The 23,768-nt window shown below is 42.2% G+C and overlaps 1 protein-coding gene across 5 annotated transcripts in view; it reads right to left on the bottom strand.

The window, feature by feature from the left end:
- Positions 1-9,512: 9,512 nt before the first annotated feature.
- SNAP47 (synaptosome associated protein 47) overlaps positions 9,513-23,768 on the bottom strand; it is a 23,033-nt gene continuing 8,777 nt past the window's right edge. For 4 of the 5 annotated variants that reach the window (XM_015852981.3, XM_015852982.3, XM_015852980.3 and 1 more), the window contains exons 3-5: positions 22,853-23,337; positions 19,360-19,490; positions 9,513-12,092 (exon numbers count right to left, since the gene is read on the bottom strand). In XM_015852981.3, coding sequence (XP_015708467.2) covers positions 11,946-12,092; positions 19,360-19,490; positions 22,853-23,337 — 763 coding nt within the window. In that variant the 3' untranslated portion in view covers positions 9,513-11,945. Of the gene's footprint in view, positions 12,093-16,648; positions 16,831-19,359; positions 19,491-22,852; positions 23,338-23,768 lie in introns of those variants that run through there. The other variant, XM_085539115.1, reaches the window with a different exon arrangement.

Raw genomic sequence — 23,768 nt, 5'->3', positions numbered from 1 at the left:
CACAAGCTGGCTGGGCTGCAGAAAGAAGATCTGAGGAGCAGAGCAGGCCAGCACAGCACAGAAACTTGCACAGCAAACCAAATGCTGAAGCACAGTCAAGGAATTTTGTAGCTTCAGGTAAGTGAAGTGTTTCATGGAGCCAAGGGAGGAGGCAGGTGGATTTACTGCAGATCTGTATGTGTAGGCATTGAACCTCAGCAGGGACTGTTTGGATGGTAGGTGTGTATGGAGGAGGAAACAGAGCAATGCTCCCACTGCAGGGAGAAAATGGGGAGGGAACGCAATGTGAAACAGCTCAGGTCCTTGTGTAATTGAGGCCTGACATGAAACACATTTCATTTCCATTCACCTTCCTGGACATTGCACGTGGAGCAGAAAACATCATTTCCAAAGAGGTGCCACCCTTTATCCAGCCTACCCTCCTAAAGATTCCAAACCATCTGGGGAAAGACTCCCCTTGCTTCAAGCTGTACTAGCTTAGATTAGAGTTTGCCTCATACTATTTTATTTATTTATATATATATATATTTGGGGGGTCATTGAGACAAAAATAATGGTATTCTCATCTGTTTTGTTCCAACATTATTATAGGCTTTCCAATGGATTCCATATTGAGCCCTCGGTTATAACATTAAACCAGCCAGCTCCAAACCACAAGATGATTGAAACATTCTGGTTCAGCTGCATGCTCCAGCACATGTCAAACCAAGCTGCTTTAAATGCATCAAAAAAAAAATCATGGGATGAATAAAGAATGCGGGTCAAAGGCAGTCACAGAGATCTGAGGTTGATAGGAGTGGCATTTGGAGAGGGCCACAGGGGGAGATGATATTCTTTCTTTCTTTGTGAATTTAAAGTAAGTTAAGATAGAAAAGGATGTGAAAAGATAGACCGTAGAACATTATGGATCTCATCGAGGTTGCCTGGGAGAATCTGGACAAATACGTCTTTGCCTCCAAAATTCACTTAGCTAAAATATGAAGAGCCTAGGACCTCCTAAATGACATGTGAAGAATCTCAACACCCAGCAAAGCCTGGAAGACAGGAACAAACAAATTGACAGACCTGCAGGTATCCATGAACCACATGGACCTACAGACCTCAGAACTTTGAGATTATGGAGTGTGCAACCGACAATGTGAGACACAAGATGCGTTCACTGATTTTTATTTAAAATCCCCTAGTCTAAAATTGTTGCTGAAATATATCCATACTTCTCAGAAAGGGTGGTCAGACACTGGAATGGACTGCCCAGGGAGGTGGTGGAGTCACCAACCCTGGGGGTATTCAAGGAATGAATGGATGTTGTGTTGAGGGACATGGTTTAGTGGGAGCTATTGGTGGTAGGTGGATGGTTGGACTGAATGATCTTTTAGGTCTTTTCCAGCCTTGGTGATTCTATGATTTTCCTTAAAAGAAAACCTCAAACAGCCAAGATTTTGAAAGCTCTCCTTAAAACATGTCAGGAAATAAAGAGTTGTGTTTCACCTCCATTGGACATGTCAACCTTGGGTGACAGAAATCCTGAAATCTTTGACAAGTGAACTGGGTCAAAAACAACAGCAATTTTTTTTTTTCGGAAAATCATTCAACCAATGGATTTTTATTCTTATTTTATGAGGCTTTTATAACATGTTCTGATGCCACTGGTGTATGTTTTAATTTCAGGTTGTATATTTGACTGTCAGGATAAATAGGGATACTGGTGTATTAGTTACAGTGAAGTAATCAACATTGTGGTTTTGTGTCCTGCTGAGCTATCCATCACTCTTTCCGGGACTTCTTACATTACAGTGTTGATTCAGATCGAGCTGAGTATACACAGTCCTTTATAGCTTTTCTGGATTCATTCAAGACACCAGAAGTGATTTTTTTGGCCAGTGTAAACAATAGTAATGGTGAGCTTCAACTCATTTGATGTGGTTTTTGTATTTCAGTAAACCCACAGATTTTTATTTTATTTAATCAGAGTAAGAAATGTAAAAGTGAGTGTAAACGTACATTGCGCTTGCATTATTAGTTGGGAATTAGTCTGAGCGCATTACATCAGCCTGAAATATTAATTTTTTTCAGAATTCTGAGCTCCCTTTTGATTTTGAGGCCAAGTCTTTGAAACATCAACTGCACTGAGCACTGATGACGAGGGCTGCTTTGAAAGCGATGCTTCCTGTTTTATTATGTTGGCCCATGACGTCAGCGGTGGATGTTGGTGGGATGGTAATGGAGGATGAATCTTCACAACAAAAATCCACTATATTTTTGTATGACAGTGGGCAGCAGAGAGACAACCTGACAAAATGGCATCTGAAGTGCGTATGAAAGGGGTGGAATTAGACACCTCCACGTAGATAATATTGCAACTGTTGACATCCACCAACTCCTGTTGAACATTTATGGAAACCAAACAGTGGATGTGAGCACAGCATGGTGGTGGGTGGTGCGTTTCAGCTGTGGTGGCAGCAATGTGAAAGACAAGGCGCATTTTGGACAGCCATGTACAGCCGTCACATCACAAGATGGAGAGCTCGTGTTCATTGTTGGAGAAAATGTAGAGCTAATGGTGGCAACTACATTGAAAAACAGTGTTTTGTAGCTGAGAATCTGTGCTGTCAAATAGTGTTATTGCATTCTTTGTAGTTACCATGAGAATAAATAGGAGCTATTACTTATAGAGCAATCTTGGGAGACCTTTGCAGCATCTTTTTGCTGTGAATCTAAGCACCTCTGCTTCAACTCAAAAGCCCAATTCTGCACTATTTATCTGCTTAGGTTCGAATTATCTCATATAATTTGTAGGCTTAGGGCTATGGGCTCTTTGTAGTTGATGGAAAGAGACAGCTGCAACTAGAGTTCAGTCCTTCCCCTTTGTAGGACAGGATGAATTGCTCCCAGGGGCTGTTACTCTCCATCTATTCCCCATACAGTATCCATATAGACACAATAGCTATCATGTAGTTTCTTCAGTTAAGCATCTGCACTGAATCATAGAATCACAGAATCGAATTAAAGGAACACCAAGATCGGAAAAGACCTCCAAGATCATCCAGTCCAGCAATCCATCCACCACCTATATTTCCTCACTAAACCATGTCCTTAATTTCAACATCTAAATGGTTATGAGGTTGGAGGAACCCAGGTCTATAGCCCAGCTGTTTGCATCATTAAGGATCATTCCCCATTCTTCATGACCCAGCACGGAACAATCCTTCAGGTCAGCAGAAAGATTGAATACTTTTACTAGAAGTGGGTATTTATGCCTCTGGGGATGGAGGTTTCAGGAAGTGATGCTGAAGTGCCATCAGCCATGCTGTTCACCTCTTGCACTCTGTCAGCCCTGGCTCCACATTCTTTGCTCTTGGCCTCCTTTCTCCCCTATCCAGCCCAGCTGCAGCCCAAATTATGGAAGAGAGCTGGTGTGGAAATTATTTTCTCATGTACCTGGAGACCAGCATAATTTCACATTAGAAGCTAAAATTAAAATCCTATTATAATAAAAGCAACTGGAATCCCGAGGGGACAACATACCAAACATTAGCCGAAAACACCTTCCTGAGCATGCAAAGAAAATCATGAGGGAGAAGGGCATCTGTTACTAAGATCTGAGTGCAAATTCTTTCCACCTGCCATGGGCAGAAAGTCAAAAACCCTTCATTTGCTGCAGAGTGCCTGAGCCGCCCATCTGGATGACACTGTAAACTTCATTAAGTGGTTTCCATCCAGCCTGCACGGATGCTGTTTCAGCCCTGGCCATCAGCGGGGCTGAGGAGGCACCTGGGGATGCTGGTCCTGCTGACCAGCTTGCATTTCCCTGCTAGTGTGGAGAACGATGGAATGCTCTCATTTCCTGAGCAGAAACCACAATGGTTTGTATTTCTGTAGATTTATCGAAGCAGGCTAGAAAATCATTTGTTGGGGTGACTTGCAGCCACTACAGGGAGGGAGCTTGATGTAAAAGAGAAGAACACAGCCCTCAATTTGCACCAGTAAGCTAAGAACATAAATACAACAATAAATCCTGAAAGTGAGGTCCTATTGTGTTCCATGTCAACCATGGGCCTTAAAGTCCTCACTGAAAGCAACAGAGTGATGGCCATGCAATGCTTAGCAAAGCATGGAAATATACCCTGTATGTCCAAGGTCCCCCAGGAGCATTTCCAAAGGCAAATCTGGGTCTCTCAGTCTTCTATAGCATTGCTTATACAGAGGCAAAGTTCCTTCAGATTTAGGGTGAGCTTAAAAAAGTAGGTTAGCAGAATAAGTGCACAAATAGTTATGCTTTCTCAATTGCTCTGGGAGTCTCTCTCAGAGCAATCCTATGTGACTGGCCTTAGGCAGAGCAAATCCTTCCAGAGAAAAGCTTCTCATCCCTGCCTCAAGTGTTGGTAGGACTTGTTGGATTTGGTGACTAATGCAGTGGGGTGTAAGCAAGGACTTCATTATTCATTTGGCCGTAGCATTGCTCTACACCTCTACACAAGCTATTGGACCACCCAATGCCTCAGTTTTCCCATCTCTCATTTATCAAAATGATGTCTGAAAACCCCACGATGTAATATTTGTGGAAAGCACGATCTAAAAGCCAGGCTTTGGTATTAAATCTCACCCTGAGTCAGCAGAATGCTGAAACGCTTTAAGATTTAGGGTATGCTTCAAGTGTGCGTTGGGACTCAAACGCCTGATGAAGTGTCGTGCTGAAGTGAGAGGGATTGCTGAGCAGTGGTAACACGCTCCCAGGTCACCTATTGCACTTAATTCTTTGAGACTGACAAAGCGTAAGTTGGAACAAAGCCGAATTTCACTGCAGAGGGGAGGATGGGGCACTGAAGTGTCCACCTGCAAACCCAGCCCTCCATCGATCCGTTAAAGAAGGAGCACAGAACCACCAGCATCTGAACTCTGAACCTGTCTCAGAATTATTAGAAACAGGAGAAAGATCTTTAATTTAACACAAATCAACACCCTGATTTGCCTTTGTGGTCTCGAAGAAGTGTGCATTGTTCTGAAAGCAAATCAAATCCCGTAATTTTTGACATGGGTTAAAAAAAAAAAGCATATTCTCACTTAATCACCAAAATTTGGAGACTGGCATTTTTAAGAAAAAATCCTGTTTCACCTCATCACTCTCTACAATGACCCAGAAGGACATTGTAGTGAGGTGGGGGTCAGTTTCTTTTCTGAGGCGACAAGCAATGGAATGTGAGGAAACAGCCTCAGGTTGTGCTAGGGAAAATTTACATTGGAGATTAGGAAAAACCACTTTGCAGAGAGGGTAGTCAAGCATTGGAATGGAACCTGTGAAATGCTGACAAGTATTTAAGAGACATGTGGATGTGTTACTAAGGAACATGGCTTAGTGATGAGACTCAGTAGGTCAAGCTGATGGCTGGACCTAATGTTCTTGAAGGTCCTCCCAGTTTAAATGACTCATTATCTGATTCTGTTTGGAGGAAGCTGAATGGGTATTGGAAAGATGAGAACAAGGAAGGTGAGGAGACAGTAGGGCATCACAGCTCCCCATCCCTTGGGTGGGAGGGAAGAGGAGTGGGATATAACTACCATGCACAGCATTCTGTAGGCAGCTGTGGAAGCAGTAGGTGATAGTTCCAGTAAGCATCCGTCTGAGCCAGAAGAAAGACTATTAGTGCCTGTCTGTCTCCATGACAATTGCCACAATCACATGGGAGACACAGGATGACAACCCATGTACCTTGGTTACATTTCTAAGACCAAACAGAAGGAATCCTGGCTACATATCAGTCTTGAAAGAGAGATGAACTTTATCATAAAGTGATTCTTTCTGGAATCTCAGTGCAATGGGAACATCTATTGTCCAAGAGAAAGTTCTTCCTCTATAAAATACTTCTTGAGAGTCCAGTGAAACAAATTCTCCTCTTTTCCACAGCTACAACTGCATAAAACCCAACATGATCACTAGACATCTGAAGAGCCAAAGCTAGCTCACACAGGAGTAGAAAATAGTCTGAAGACAAATATTAGCACTACTGCTTGATCACATAAGATTTTCATTGCTCTTCTGCGACGCTAATTCACTAGTCATCTTTCAATATACAAGCTTTCCTTCAGTATCAAATGCTGCATGGAAAAGAGCAATGAATGGGGAAAAAAACGTGCATCACAAATTGTGGGAGTCCTGAGCAAAGAGCAGGGCCAATTTTAGGAATTCATTTTGACTTTCACTGCCACATTCAGAGAAATGCTAATTATTATGCTTATTAAAATGCTTATTAAAACGCACTAATAGCTCAGCTGAGCTTATTGTTGTTCATACTACAGACCCGCTTTGCTGAATGTTTACAAATGAGCAGGTGATCTCATGTCCCAGAGGTTTACCGTTAAGTCTCTTACGGACAGGCAAAAGATGAACTGTAACAACCAGTTAACCATACAAGAACTCAGGTACAGAACATTTCCGTGCACATGGAAGATCACAGGGGAAGTTCCTTGTCGAGCTATACCTGAATATAGATTTCTCTTAATTATCAACTTTGCATACAGACAAATAGGAATTCTGAGGTCTTCATAGAATCATAGAATGGCTTGTGTTGGAACGGATCATCAAGCTACAACCCCCCAGCCACAGGCAGGGCTGCCAACCTCCACATTTAATACCAGAGCAGGCTGCCCAGGGCCCCATCTAACCTGGCCTTGAACACCTCCAGGGCATTCAATGCCACAGTCTTGCCATGGTATATGGTATAAGCCATGAGATGAGTTAAAGCTGACGTGCCCTTCACGATTTGCTGTGCAGCATACCATAAAAAACTCAGCATTAAATGCTTAATATAGTGTATCAAAGGAAAAAATACAAGCTTGTGCGACATTACAAGGAAAAGAATGGAGGTAATCCAAGAGATTCACTTCCTAGGGAGAATTCAAGTGCTGGAAACTATTTCACCAACCGTGGATTCCTTTTTCCAGCCCCTGGCATTCAGCTGCTTGGTTGTACTTTGAAAGCACAACAGAGATGCTCTCACATGGACAGGAGCCCTTGGCATTGCTGCATACCTGCAATTGCCCTCTCCTGACTCTCTTTGCAACTTATTGGCTGTAAATATCATTCTCTGCTGTACATGCACATCGCCAACACGTGCTGCACAGAAGACATCAGAGGATTGCAGAGTATTTCTTTCTTTCTCAGAATGACTGAAGCAGTCCTTTCAGATACTATCACAGACTGGTTGAGGTCAGAAGGGACTTCTGAGTCCATCTGGTCCCCCTCCCTGCTCTTGCAGGGCCTTCCAGAGCAGTACACCCAGCACCACATCCACATGCTACAGACTGATAGCTTATAGACTCAAATTCATTAAGGTTGGAAAAGATCACTAAGATCCCCAAATCCAACCCCAACCCACTTCATTGTGCCCACTGACCACATCCCTCTGTGCCACAATCCCACAGTTCTGGAACACCCCAAGGGATGGTGACCCAACCACCTCCCTGGGCAGCCTGTACAGACACCACACATCACCACTCTTTCTCAGATCAAATAACCAACCTGAGACTACCCTGGTGCAATTTAAGGCCATTACCTCTCACTCTAAGAGCTTCTGATACCATCATCCAGTTGTCCATCTTCAGTCCTTATTTCCCCCAGCCTGCATTATCCAGGATTTAATTAAAGTCTTAATAAACAATCAGAAAAAAATCAAATTCGTGCCCAAACACAAGTTTCTTAATTTTTGGTGTTGAATACTTTTAACTCCCCTACTGCCAAATCATAAAAGGGTTAAAATCTGCGGGTTTAAAATTAAACCACTTGACAGAAGCCAGGCTGAACTTTTAAACCATTAAGCCAACGCTGTTCCACTTCAAAGAGGAGGCAGCTTGAATGCAGGGTGCTTGTTTTGCTGTCGCTGCCTCCTGGCTCACACACAGCTGGCCCAAGCACTGCATTTACCTTGATGAGGTAAAGCGCTCGCCAGTCGCCGCACAGGTTGGGTAGTGAGAGGGGAGATGCTGTGCTGCTTTCACAGGGAGTTGGGCTGCTGGGCAAAGCCCCATTGAGCTGGGATGCACGGATGGGCAACACCAGCAGCCCCAGCAGGAGCCCCGTGCTGAGCTGCAGACATGCTGGTGTGGAAGCTAAGCAATATTTACTCTGCAAAGCCCAGCTGTTAAACCAATGACTAGCACAGTTATGAAATTAGTTTTTCCCCGTACCAGGCTGAGGTTTGATATTGCTCACACACAGCGAGAGGCAAAGGGATACCACTGCCACTATCTGCCACATTAAAAGTTAAATACAGCCCGTTTCTCTCCTGGAGGCTGGCTTCAACACTTGCTCCATTTCCTTCCGTAAGGAGTAAACCAGTGGTTTCAAAGCACTGGCTTTGGAAACAGACAGCTATTATGAGGCTTTAGTTCAATTACTTAATTGCCTGAAAAAGCTCCTTACACCACCCGTCTGAGGGCTGCAGAGTGCCCTGTTTATTACCAGGATTCAGCCATTCCACCAGGGACATTCACACTCTCATGCAGAAATATGTTTAAGTTCCAGCTATTTCAGGCTCAGCTCATCACTGCCACAAACAGACACTGGATTATGAAGTCACATTAAGACACAACACGATCTTGTTCTGCTCTGTGTGAGCCAAAAAAGCCTTCTCAAGTAAAATCTATTTGTAATTGCAATCTCCCTAGCATTACTTCTCAGCTTCTTAATCACAGAAACAAAAAGGTTGGGAAAGACCTCCAAGGTCATCAACTCAAACCATCAACCCATCCCTCCATGTTCACTAATCGTGTCCATATTAATGATGGAGTCCCCAACTTTACACACAGTAAGAGACAAGCAAAGACCTTACAAACCACACATGTAAAAGGCCTGATTTACCTTAAAAGCATGCTTAGCTGTAAATAACAGTTGTCTCAATGAGGAATTAAGGACAACAATATTGTTTTGTGTGATACCTGCTGCGTCTTCCCCCACGGACATGACGTGGAAAACATCACTTGGGTCTCAGGCAGGATACTCAGGAGTTTCTAAGCACTTCTGGCTGTAACAGAAACAAAATTATACATTAAGATTTGACCAGAGTAAAATCTCTACACTTGTTTATCATCTGGCTGTTCAAGCATGAAGCATCCAAGCTTCACAGTCCATAGTCTAAAAGCTGGATCAGCTGCTCCACACCAGCCTCTAGGACAGCACCAACAGCCACATACCTTGTTCACCCAACTCTCTGTCCAGCTGATAATGGGCGTTCATTGTGATGGCAGTCACCATCCCTGCAGGTGTTCCAGAACCTGGAGATGTGGCACTTGAAGACACAGGTCACTGGGCACAGTTGAGGTTGGATTTGGTGATCTTCCAGCCTTACTCATCTCGTGATTCCATAATCATGTTGATAATATTCCTCAGTTAATATTTTGTCTATCCTACAACATAACCCTATGAGAAGTTTTAGGTTCTGCTCCATAGTAGGAAAAGGGAGAGGATAGAGCATTTGTCATTATAACTTCTTAGCCAAATAAATACAAGACAGAAGATCACTAGTCCAATATATTTAATAAATTACAGAGTGAAATTCCTCCAGGTATTTGAAACTCAGCCAGGAGGTAAACGTACACCTCTAGAATGGGTCACTTCTTACAAATCATATTACAGTTTGCTTTTAGCATGGACACAGACTAACACAAATCACAGATATGGTATCAGATGCAACAGCTCATGATAAAAATTACATCAGGAGAAATATGGCACAAAGAATGCTAAGCTAAATGTTGTGTAATTGGCATTTGCTTTTGGCAGCCTTCATCTAAAGTAATTCAGTGTACAGATCCATTCCCAGTCAGCACCAGGGTCGGTTAACATACGTTTTGTGCAAAGTGTATATTCAAATTCATGATGTGGTTGTGCAAACATACTTTCACAGTAAAACAACAGTGATTTAGGTATCAGGAACGAAGGAGAATCCCAGACAATATCTTATTTCACACTATACAGTGTATGTATATATAATCATCATATTGAGCAAACAGGTAAAGTGCATGCCAGTAACAACTTTGACTGTAAATGAAGGACTTGCAGTGCAGAAGCACAATGTCCTCCAATACTAATAGGCTAATATGAAGCAATACAAAACAAGGTAGAGTAAGGTCTTGAAAACAACATACTCTGTGTGACCTACAGTGTATTTCTTTAAAAAGTAGGCTGAATTACTCTGAAACAGGAACTTTTCACATCAGCTATTAGTAGTATAGACAGTTCAAAGCTTCACTACTTGAAAATATTGCAGGTTGCATTTGAGAGCGATACAAGAAGATATTCCTAATACAAAAACACTTGGGGGAGAAAAAGATTACGACAGCTATTTTGAATGAAAATAGCTGGTCAACAGCAGGGCTTAATAAAAGGGGAGGCAAAAAGTGATTCTGCCTCTCAAATACTCTGTCATAGCCTGCATGACCTAGAATCCCTCCAATACAGTATCCAGTAAGTTAGGAAAACATCTCCACTGCCCTGTAGACTCAGCGGAGCTGACTGTAAACAAAAGCTACTAGACAACAATTGGCAACATTCCCTTTTATTGTAGAAATGCAGAACTAAAAGGAGTCTTGAAATGTTTCATCACCGGTGAGTGCAAATAAATAATAACCAGAAGGCAGACAGATGCACAACAGCAAAATGATACGCAGGTGTCTGCGGTTCCAGCCATTGGCCTCTCAACTTATGAATGTGGAGCAGATGCACAGAAAAGAGAAGATGCTCCCCAGAACACATGAAGCTTCCATTTAGAGTCAAAGTGCATGGGAGATTCCTGGAAACTGAAGGTAGAGATGCAAAGGTACAAGATACCTTCCATCGGAGATATAGCAGCCCAGCTCCAACAAAGAAAGCAGGTACCACACTAAGTGAATACCACGTTCATGATGTTCTGAGGACACTGGATCCATCAGGCCATTATCAAAAATACAAAACCACTATATGCAAGAGAGCAATACATACAGTGAACTACAAGAGATGCACTGAATACATCCATCCATGAAAAAATACCTTTCTTCACCCCAGAATCAATTCCTTCATTAATTCTAAGGTACAAAGGTGAAAAATAAAACAAAAGGTGTAGGTGTTCATCACAGACCAGCAATCCCTCTTTGGAAAGGAGAAGTGTATATTTAACTTTGACACTTACTTTTTATAAGTGACCTAAGTAAGCAAAATATCCACCCAATGGGAAAGAAATGCTTCAGTAAGTTGATGTCTGTACCAATGCACGCATATTAACTAAAATTCTTCCCTTGAATTCCCTGGGCATGGCACAACAGCTGTGGCCATTAATCCTTAATTATTCTTATAAAATTTCTGAGCACGTTAAAAATAACGTTTGAAATTTATTAAAACTACTCGTTCAGTGAACACAAGGTTTTATCACCATCATTTGTTCACCTCAGCATTAACTAACACACACAAAAAAAGCCTCAGTGACTTGTGGTTGGACATCTGGCCCTCAGTCCAGCTATTAACTATCTGTAAGAAACAGAGAATTAATAGTTTGTAATCATCTAAAGTAGTCTCACATGCAGTTCATTTCTCCCTTCTTTGTTGCAGTAAAAAACAAAACAAAACAAAACAAAACAAAGAACAAAATCCTTTCAAAAGCAACAACATAAAAAGCAGCATAAAAGTTCATTCAGATGAAATCACATCCCTTTGTATTTACAGATCTTCTGTAGCAAAGATTCCACTATTGCTGTTCCACCGTGATTAAAAGATTTGGCCTTTTTCATCCTAAAACAGCCAACAATCACCATCCAAGTCTGGGTTCAGAGCTCTCAGAAACTTGCCATCAATCACGCTGCACTCCAGACAACATCGCAAGCAGCTCCCACACAAAGTGTCCATACAGAAACAGTCTTTAAAAAGACAAATTCCCTGATCCCCCCCTTCCTCGTGGTGCCATCCCTCTTGTTTCCTATGGGTGCTACGTCAGTTTCTTTATTCTGCGGTTCTGCTTGTCGATATTCAGCGTCGCACGGTCGACAGAGGTAGTGATGGAATCCAGGGCTTCGTCTTGTCTTTCCAGTTCTGCTTCTGTCTCCAAGGCGAGGCTCTTCAACTTCTTCAGTATCTATTGGAAGAAAAGACCGAGAGCCTTGAGCAAAAAACCATATGGCTCTGTGTGAATGTAATAGACACAAGGCAGTTACTTATTTCTTTGCTCTGAATGACCAAATAATTTGTAGTCATGCCCTGAAGTGCTCTGGACAAATCTCCCTTCTCCACTGATGCAGTAGCTCCATCATAGAAGACTACCAGACTGGTCATGCACAGTCTGCCCCTGGTAAAGCTATGCTGCCTTAAATTACCTCCCTGTCTTATATTTGTCTTAATGTGACTTCCAAGAGGATCTGTTCCACAAACTTCCCAGGCACAGAGGTAAGGCTGACTGGTCTGCAGTTAACAGGACCTTCCTTCCTTCCATTTTAAAATGGGAGCGATGCTTCCTCTTGCCCAAACACCATAAACTTAGTGCCTGATTGCTGTGACTTTTTCAATGCAATAGAATGGCTTGGCAATCATATCACCTAGTTCCCTCTGGACCCTGGAATGTATGTCATCCAGCCCCATATGCTTATGTATATTCAGATGAGAAAGTGAGGAAGAACAAATGTACCTCCAACAACTCTTTTCCAGGTTCCAAGCATTATATGATCAACAAACCAATTTACAGTAAACATAGTAATTTACCATTCGTATGTGGGACTGAGCAAACACCCTGAGCTACTCCACAATGACCAAGGAACTCTGTTGTCTGAAAAAGCTGCTACTAGTCCAAAAAGGGCTGAAGCCTTTAAAGTGAAAGCAGAAAGCCGGCCTGATGCATTCCTAAAGGGAGAAGGCATCTGTAACAATGCCCTGTGTTGACTTATTAGACCTATTAAACTTCAGCTGTCATTGGTTCACACGACTGATTCCAACATCAGAGTTACAAAGAGCAGCAATGCACTGAAAGAGGCTGCCCAGGAAAATAGTGGAGTCACCATCTCTGGAGCTGATCAAAGAATGCGTAGAAGCAGCACTGAGCAAGGTGGTTTAGTGGCTACAGTGGTGATGGGCTGAGGCTGGACGTGTTGATCTTAGAAGTCTTTACAATCTTAATGATTTTATGATCTTAATTTCTTGCTCTGTAACACAGGCTCCTTTCAGTAGCACCCTTAAGGCAGGGGTAACGGTACCATCTTTTATTCCCACTTGTGGCTACTCCCTTAATAAACCTGGTGGTATGAACTTAAAACACCTTGACTCTCTAGGGGAGATTTGAAAAGCAGACATACACCATGCCAGATCAATTGGAAATGCACCCTCTCAATTCCTTAAGATTATAAAGGGGCTGACTCTGCTATCACTACTGGTACACGTGATCTGCCAGCTTCACAGGGATACCCTCACAATGTCTGATTCATATGAGCAGTTCACAATACATCTGTGGCTTACGGTGAAATAAGAAAAGGAATTATACTCCATACACCAGTTTAACTATTATTTTATTGTCTCTGTAACTGGCAAACTCAGTTCTTGTTTTTCACAGAACCACAGGGCAGCTTTTCTTTTAGAGTGAGCATCAGCCCTCAGAAAGCTGCTATGAAACGTCAGCAGCCCCTATTTCCACACACTGAATTCCATAGCAATCCCCCCTGTTTGAAGCTAGTTAACTGCTTTTCTCAAACCAGTGAGGAACATTATATCTAACTGGAATAGCAGGGGAATCTTATGCAATCAGAATTCTTTGACTGCAGCTGGATGTCAGCCACAATAGTGGGATTTATCTCATAAAATATCTCTCAGTTCTTTCCATAAATCACGAGCAGTTAGAAATACAGCTGTTTGAATAACTTGTTTTGCAATTTGTCTGCCAAAGGAAAAATACAAAGCAAACCACGGATCAAGCCTAATCTACCTTTCTCTGTTCGAACCAAAACTACAAGTGAAGAAAACTGCTCTGATCCCAAATGAAACACTTCAGGTTCTACCACTGTTAAGAGTAAAGCGAGGCTGAATTCCCCAGTCTGGAGGTAGTAGATGTGTATAGAATACGCACCAAAAAGAAAAACATGATCAATTCTACCCTGTGTATGATCCAGGAAATGGGGCCAGGAATCAGTCTTGCCCCTCCTAAGGAATTAACTACCTGCATTTGTCAAGTTAGAATGTGTTTCTACCTCAATCCCTGCTTTGAATTTCTTCTACTTACGTATAAAGTGGATGGACAAGTGCTACACAGAATAAATCCTACCAAGCAACACTGACTGCAGTCTTGCATTTGTGTCACAATATAAGTAAGAATGGAAGAGACATCTAAAGGCCTGTTGGTCCACTTCCCCTGGCTTAGAGCAGGGCCAGCCTTCACGTTCATCTAACAATGTGCCTACCAGGTTTCAGACTCTGCACCAATGAATCTTCCAATTCAGTAATAATTTAGGAGTGAGGTCTCTTCTCCTCTCTTTCAATGTATCCTTACTTTCTTGATCCATGTCCTCACCCAGCCCACCCTAGTTTGTGAGATATGCTGAGTGCAGAGATCAACGCTTCCTCCACAACACCTACACAAAGGTGAGGGTTGGCACAAAAGGATGCAGAAAAGGAGCAGGGACAACTCACCTTCCCACCTCTCCAAGAAACCTACAATTTATTTATAAGTCACAGCTGTGCCAAAAAAGGCCCAGGTTTGCCATGAAAAACATTTTATTTTCAGTTCTGAACCCGATTACTTTTGATAGGCTTCGCATTTGTTAGAGCATACTTCACATTTAAAATACAGAAAAAGACACAATTGTTGAGAACAGAAAAAGCTTTTAAAAATACCAAAGCAGTAAAATGGAAATTCAGTCAGCTACAGTGCTCTGCTCAGTTCACCTGCCAGTTACATTCTGCTTTGAAACACAGCAGGCAATGACTGTGTGGTTATACTTGCATGAAAAAATAAAAGGCAAGAGGCTCACTTTTATCTGCTCATTCTCTTTGCCTTAAACAGTTTGGTAATAAATCTCTTAACCCTTTTGTTCAGCACAGCTTTGACCATTCAAGATGGGCACTGCTACTCCATCCAAAGGAATCTGAAACTAGGAAGATGCATTTCCTGCACATCCTGCAGAGCTCGATGGAAGGAGTTACTGGAATCTGATATCTGGCCAAAGCTGGTCACTAGTTTTGCAAAGTGAAGTGATGGCAAGATGTCTAGCTATCACTGCTTCAGTTCAGCAGCTCACAATACAGTATGGTAAGTCATCAAAAGATCTGCATATGTACCGCTTGTCTTAAAAGGCTGTTAATTAATAAAGTTAAAAACAGAGTGTTCAACCATGGCAGACTTGCACCTTGCTTCATGAACAGGTGTCCATCTGAGCTATGCAACCCTGAATTCTCATTAAACTTGTGGGAACCTAAGCAACATGACTGAGATTGTGATTTAACTTATCTGCTCAAGGAGTTCAACTACTGCCCATTTCTCCCTTTTTGCTGAGGGAGGATTTGAGATGAGGCTGAAAACAATTTCCATGCAGACAGAACTGGAATGACAGCAGAGGACTCCAAGACCCCAAGATTTTCCCCACTACTTAATCCTATTACCACTTTGCCACATCACTTGATGTCTAAACTCAAAGCATCTGCCACACAAAGACTGTATCCTAAAGGTCTTACCACAAAGACCTGACCTCGGTTTAGATCTCCAGATATAAAAGAGATACGTCAAAGCCTCATGTAACAAGTTTAACTTCCATAACAAAAAAATACGGATTTACATTGCTGTCAGTGGCTATTAGAACAACATGAAAATGTCACTACTTGTTCATTACCTTACTCTTAGTGTCTGATTTCCCCATTATTTCTTCCTGGACTGATATGGAAATGTGATTTTAACTGCTTTCTCTACTACCTGGGAGTACAAAGCACTGAGGGTGGCACTGGAATACCACTGGCCTCATCTAGACAAAAGAACACATATACTCAAGCAGTTGTGATAGTGAACCCAGTGAAACTGGCTTTGTCACCTTTTATTTTGATACCATGAAACACTGAAGTTACACGCAAGCAAATATATAGCAACCGTTGCACAGAGCTCAGTTCTTTCTCCAGATTGTGCTTTCATACACAAAATCCAGGGCACAATCATGACATGCGGCTGCTTGGATTAGCTGCCTGTTGCTTGCTCTTGGCCATGGAACGAGGCCATCCTATGAGCAAATTTGGAACTTAGCTCTTGGAGTGAACAGCTCCTCAACAAAAAAAGCTTTTTTCTCTGACCTAACGGTTGTGATTTCCTGAGATTGATGGCATGATAGAAGGGTAACTAAACACACAAGAGTCTCTGAATGGAGCAAAGAGTGAAACAGAACAATCTAGGAAGTAAATGCTAAAGATATGCCACTTTTTTCTACATGTTGTGGAGTTAAACTTCTTTAATAGCATCTGTCTTCATGGCATACACAATGTGCAGACATAGTAAATATCGAGACAACAGTTCTTTGGCAGGAAGAGTTTAGGAAATTAGAAAACACTGGCTTGGCAAAACAAATCCAAATCTACAGGACAGAACTACTCCCCCTCCTCTTAAGCTAATATTATTGCATCCCCTCCCACACCCATTGCCATTATGTCAGCCACAGCAAGGCGGTAGGCAGAGACTCAGCCAGAGACCACAGGAACTGTGCAGGCTTCTTTCTCCATCTCTATAGCACAGCTAAGGAACACAGCTCACATCACCACTTTGTATTATGTTCAAAACTGTGTTTTCAACGCAAATGTCCTGGTGAGGTCTTTTATTCAGGCACCCAGTCACAACCGCAGACCATCCAGCGCTTCCAGCTCTAATGGGAGGAATTTAGCATCATTCAACAATTCCTTCTGCAAAGTAGCTGTTATTATCAGGGCAACTACATTTTCCTCTTTTCTTTTTGATGGAGAGGAAAAGAGACATCAACAGTTAATCTGCTCATTGTAAATTTCTCTTCTCCAATTCAGCAAGTTCTACTTATCAATCACATAATAAGTAATAAGGTGAACACAGCAGAGCTGTTGTGGGCTTTGCGAGTTTGTTTTGGTTCTTGGGTGTTGGCCCTATTTTGTGGGGGTATTTTAATATTAAAATGATGCTCACATTACAGACAACCAAATAATCTCCAATAAAGGAAATTGCTCAGAAAAAAACCAACCCACTGTAGTTAAACAAATGGACCTCCAACATCCTTAATTCACCCATTAAGTGCGATGTGGCAAACGTCATAGCCTTCAGTGCACATTAATGCATTGCCTCTATAATTGTTTCCACTACTTGATCTCTAAAGGCTTTGCTGTTGATAGACAAAGCAGGAGCTGAACTGAAGCGGTGCAAAGAGAGACCCTGGAAGCAGCTGCAACAATATAAGGCAAGTTCTTGCTGCGGGCTGAAATGACTTGTGAATTTAAATGTCCATCTCAGATGTAGTTACAAGACCCTCCCCATCCTAACATTAGGGGCTCAATACCTAAAAGGCTCCATACAACACTTAGTACGATGCTGCCCTTGATCCTCAACCTCCACCACCCCTCTGAAATCCACTTTTACTCATTCTCGATCACACTTTCTTTCTTCATGTTTAAACCTCCTTCCCCTCTAAAGTTCACCACAAAGTTACTTAATTCTGCCTGAAGCTCCAGAGCACTGAAATAAAAAAGCAGTGTTTGGAAAACTCCTAGGAGCAGCTACAGGGAAACACTAGTCTGTTCTAGATAGGAGGCTTCATCCCCAGTTCACACAGCTTGCTGGAAGACGCTGAACTGCCCAGATCATATATTTCCTCTGCTTCTCTAGTCACAGCCAACTGCTTTGATAACATCAAGCACCAAGAAGGCTTTTTACTGTTCAGCTGTCAAGGACTGGTTCTGGGGAAGCCATTCCTAGTCAGTCTTTTTCTCTTACAAGATATAGCGAAATGTGTGTCTTCAACAGCATTACACGACCACTAACTCTAAATATAATAATACTCAGCCTTTTTGGGTCTGGCTGCAAATTAGAATCATAGTACTGAAAAGCTGGCATTTAAGAGAGGAACAACTAGCCCTTCTGAATACCTAATAGCTGTACAAAGTCCATGTACAAATGATTAATGGATTGCTGATATTTGTACAACTCTGATTGAGTAATAGTCTTTCAAAACCCTCCAAAAGGTCAACGCAGCATCAGAAAATGCTTATTTGTTGATAAAGTGACAGATCACAGAGACAAGCTCTTCAAGAGATGAGGAAAAGGGAGAGCAATTAGAACGTGACTAGTTCACTCTGATTTTGAAAAAGCCCAAATTAGATATTTCAGTCAAAAGATCTTGATTATTTTGGTTAATTAGGCAAGTTTGTGTATAAAAGGGTACATTTACGAGGCATTTTCTAGCAGGAAAAATGAACAGGAGTTTAATAGGCATTACTGCATGTATTTTAAAACTATTAATGAGTGGAATGATTATTAAAAAGGCCTGATTCTCAAGGAACAGGTGCTCAGCAATTACTGGGGGGAAAAAATAAAATCAAGCCAATTCATAGGCTGTCAATTTGGCATTCAGATCCTCTCCCCACCCACCCCCACCCACAAGTTTACCCCAAATCATTGATTGGTTTAAAAATTCTCAGCTTGGTGCAGTATAAATACCAGAATTGTCTCTTAGGCTTTAGTTAATCATCAAAGGGTTTTGTTTTAAATAACACCGGCTATTTAACATGGCTTCTAGTCCACCACCCCGCACAGAAAATGTCTGCAAAGGTTAAGCTCTCACCTACCCAACTATCTTTTGGTTAGTTTTCATAATTACCTATGAATATGTTGCAAGAAGTTTTCATTTTTAGTTGCTTAATTCACTGCTGCATGCTTCTAGCTCTCATACACTCATCTATTTTGGAAACATCCACAAACCTGAGCACAGCATTTCTTGTCAGAAGTGCTACACCTCACCAAAAGAAGTAAAAGAGTAAAAGGAAAAACACAAAAGCAGCTAAAAATTACCAGCTAAACTTCTCAATCATCAGATAAGACAGGTTAAATTGAAAGATTTTCCTAGTGTTATTAACTCTCTCTTTGACATATTTTGCCAACAATCTCCAGTTTGTCCAAAATAGGTAAAAACAAATAGAAAGATATCAGTGTATTTTAATCACAAGCTTGATGGACTTCTTATTTTTAAGTTTAGAGAGGTGAATATTTTGTGAAGGACAATGAGTACTACTTGACCCTAGGGAACCCATTTTAGCAGGAGAATCAGACTTTTCCAATACCTATGATTCTGTGACTACATTTCTGATAAAGGAAGAATATGCATGTTGCTAAGGGTAAGGAGGGAGGAAACCAACTCAGTTATCTCAACTTATACCTGTTTAAGTTCTTTTGCCTCCTCCTCAGAGACCTTCTCATGCTTCTGCAGTTGAGCCTGGTCACTGTCCGTTCCCTCTCTGCCTCCCACTGGAGAGCTGGGCTGCACCACTCCTCCCAGGAGTCCTGTGGCTGAAAGAGAAATTCCCATAGTCAAAGACTGCCATCTCCTGTAATAACAGGGAGTGCTAGTATAGAACCAAACAGGCTGAACTCTGCTCTGTAGCAGTTTGCAAGAGGACAAGCTCATTCAGATACACCAGACCCATCCTTGCTTTTTGAGCCAAGTTCTCCTAGGAAGGATTCAAGCTGTATTTTGTACAGTGTCCAAACTGGAAGAAAGAACGCTGTTGAAAGACCATTCTTAAAGGCAGCACCTGAAGAATTAGTTCATTTTGGGCTGTGGGCATGCATATGAACAGACAGCAAGCAGCAGCAATGCACTTCCAATCAGATAAACTAAGAATCTCCACCCGCTGCTTCTTTTTAATCTTTTTAATTAAAGAATTTAGAAGTGATGGACTACAGACAGAACCAAAGAGTGAAGCCAGTGAACCCCTGAAGCAGAAGGGCAACAGTGACGCTAACAGCCACCCCCAGCTAGGCAGAATGAATGCAGTCCCTGGTGTAACATGCCACCTGTCCTTTATTTAAAGCATCAGCTCCTATTGCACTATCTGATACTGCCCAGTGGGGTAGCAGGGACATGCTGTAAGGAAAGGGTGTTATTTTTGATGGGTTCTAAACGCCCAAGACACATCTTGGCTCCTAGAGGCTCTCCAAACATATCCGAAGTGTTCCCACTTAAAGAGGCACTGAGAAGGAAGGAAGCTAATGCTGCCACTGCCACTTGCAAGCAAACAGCCTGATCCATGCAGGACAATGGCAGCTTCAGGACAACAGGCCAGAAAGCACATCACAAGTCAAAGCTCCCTGCCAGGCCCAAGCTGGTGCCCGGCTGGCTGGCTGACAGCATTCACCTAACTGCCCCGGGGTAGTGTTACTTCTCCATGAAAGCAGAGACAAAACCTAAATCAAAAGTACCAAATCTTAAATCCCTCTCAAGAAATTACTGCAGGCTCCTAATCCTTGGACATGCTCAGTTATCAGCCTGAGAGTCATTGGACTCAGACACCGTCAAGGTTTAACACAAGCAAATCATTCATTGTACTAATGTTACACTGTGCAAATGCTCTTTGTGCTTGGAAGGAATAGGAACCAGGCACTGAAAAAACACTGCTTATGGTATTTTATTATCATGGGCTCCCTCAAAAGGGAAAGTGGGGAGGGAATGACAGACCTTCCTATGGCAGCAAACAGACAAGATTCTGTGTGGTTCTTATCAGCTAAGCGTCCCTGTGCACTAATTATTTCATTAAGAGCAAAAAACATATATCCATTTCACTCCCATTAAGCTCTGAGGGCAAGAACAGGAGGGGGGACATGTCAAAAGCACACAGAAAGAATGGAACGGGAAGGAGATCTGTTGATTCTCAGCAATTTCTACTAACAAACAAACAAGGAAGGAGAGAATGAATAAAAAGGCAGAGTAAAGCAATTTTGTTTCTCTTTGCTACATCCAGTTCAGTTGCAAGACTTGCTGCATCCACGAGAGGAACTAGCAAAGTGCTGTAAACTCCTAAGAATTAAAAACGCAGTCACTGGGGATAAGCAGGGAAAAAGCAGCAGCTTTGGAAGGGATCTAAAGCTGTAAATGCAGCAGAGAACACTACCAGCCACTTTGCTGTGCCTCTACTGCAAGGACAGTTCTCCTGTACACCTCTGAATCAATGTTTGCTACCTGAAATCACACGTACAATTTATGTGGACTCAGAGGCAGGCGTGCATAACACAGAATATCCCCCCCTGCTTTGATCAACAATAACCATCATCATCTGAACTTGAGGCATGTGAACAGCCATAGAAAATAAGCGCTGGGTAAAGCACAGTCCGTGACTGCCATCTAGTGACAGTGGGCAGTCAATGGCCGTCTCCAGGGAAGTAACAAACAAGGGTTTTGGTGGAGCTGCAGAAGTCAGGATTTCCATAACCTCCCGTTTTCTTTGCTGGCATTTCCAAATTAAACAGCCAGAATGCAGGTGGGGGTAGGAGAGCAATATCCTTGACTCACTGACTCAGATGCAAACAGAGCAGAGCAGTGGGGAAATTAAGCACAGTAGGGCCGTATAACCAATTATTTTATGTAACCAGGCTTAAGACCATCAGGAACTGAACACCAATTTGCTGGAATAACTCAGTGCTTAAGAAACCAGCAGGTTGTTTTTCCTCTAGGTTGTTGTGCCGACATTTCAGTGCCAGATGCCCAGAGACTGACTTCCCTACAAATTAACAAGCTTTTCCAAGCTATGGCCCTTGATGACTCGTCAACAAGAGAACATGATCCTCCCTGCTGAAATCCAGTTGTAGCTTTGTGCTTCGAATTAGTTTTGCCTATTGTTTCAGTCTATCATATCATTTTTTCTACTTTTTTTTAATTTACTGAGAATAAATCCATCCACTGATTTGTTCTTTGGCCACTAACAATTAAGAAAAACAACGTGACTTCAGGTTTGGATAACAACAGAAACACAATCCTCCCAGCATTTCAGAAGTAGCAATAGCTTAAGGTTTCCATTCTCACTGTTGTGAAGGAGTTGAAGCTCCTCCTGTGCTGTTGTTTTAATTTACAGTGATTTAAATTATGCCTTCACCTGACCTGAAAGCTAAAATTCTCCTAAATCCAAACAATGGAACTTATAAATATGTTTATTTTCACCTCTTGTGAACTAAAAATTCTGGCTTTTAAGTTATTGGAAAACTTGCTGGACTGCAAGTTTTGTTGTAAACCTTTTACATTTAACTGAGCAATGGTTTCATATTAAATGCTGCCTCCAGTTGCAAACCATCAAAGGAAAAACGGTAACAGCAGAGGATTCAGAAGCACACACTCAGAAGAAGAGAATGGGGTTCTAACAACCCTTCCCCACAGGGTAACACAATACTGAATTGGTGACCACTGGAAAAAAAAAGAATGAAACCAAAGTTAAAACAGAGCTCAGCTCCTGAAACTCAAATTAAGTTAATCCTTTCACAAACCAGTGTGGAGCTGGTGAAAACACCAGCTGAGACTACAGTGTTAAAGACAGCTTGGCATATTCTATTTGTCAGGCCCTCAAGAGACACCTCAGCTCCAGCATGTGGAGCCACAGGTTTTGCTAGTGCAGTTGGGAGAAAGTAGATCTAACCATATTCAAATGTCCCCAGCACTCTGTTAGCTCTAGCTTTACCTCTGTTCACTTGGCAAATGGGCCTGAAGTCAACTAATAGTTACTACTACTTTATGTTTTGTTACCAGTGTGGCCTCACCACTGGGTTGGGGGTAAGAGAGGACTTGCCTTGTAAACACTATATGCCATTCAGAGTTTGAAAGCCACTTAGAAACACTGTATATTAGCAATAGCGATTGTGGATGGATTGTTTTGTCTGTCACATACCTGCTTGCCAAATGGAAGTGCCAAAATCTACTTGAGGAGACTTCCCGGCACCAACAAATCCTAGGGCATCTTCTAAAAACTGTATCTTCTTGCTAAACTGCATCTCTAAGACTGAGATTGCTTCTGGCATCTTTGCTGACAAGAGTCGGTAAGAGGTGTCAGGCTTCCCAATAAACCTCTGACGGACACTGATTTCATACGGTGTGTGAACTTTGATATCATCCACATCCTTTGATTCAAACCGGTGAATGACCTGAGAATTGCAGTCACTGATTTCCAGGCCAGAAGTGAAGAGCGTGAGTTTTCCTGGCTTCACATTTGAGTCTGTTCTGTGGGTGATAATAACTGGAATTCTAATTATGATTCCTTCCTGGTTCTTCAAATCGGAAACTGTGGCAGTTTCCTTTGGCTTCGTTTCCAACGGTGCTTTCCAGAGCTTGCTGCTAAATGGCCACCAAGAAGGAGATTCGAGTTCCGTCAACAGCCTAGCAAAGAGAAGAGAGTGTTAGAAGGGAAAAGCCATTAGGAAGGTTGTGCTACCCACCAGCTGAAAGCAAATTACTGCACCTATGAACATCTCTTCACATTGACTCCAGCCCACCGCTATTTGCTTCTCAATTCTATTCACATCTTACCACGATCCATCCTTCTCTTTTAAAAGCAGCCTTCCTTTATTTGCTGTAACACACTGGAAAGCGGTCCCAGAATCTCACCATTCAGAAGTGAGAAATCCAACTTCCAGCTGGGTTTATTCAGGCCAATTCACAACCATTTGTTCTTCAGCTAACACTGCTTCAAGCTCAGTGTTTCCACGCTTGGCCATCATTGTCGCTGCCTTTTACTACTCCTCCTTGCCTCCATCCTGCTGACTCCACTCTTCGCTTTGACCCCAGTCCCAATTCACACTGCCAGCTCA

The sequence above is a fragment of the Coturnix japonica genome, chromosome 2, assembly GCF_054131305.1.
Source record: "Coturnix japonica strain WE chromosome 2, WE-NBRP24, whole genome shotgun sequence".
Classification (NCBI taxonomy): domain Eukaryota; kingdom Metazoa; phylum Chordata; class Aves; order Galliformes; family Phasianidae; genus Coturnix; species Coturnix japonica.
This window is presented reverse-complemented; position numbering and strand designations above follow the sequence as displayed.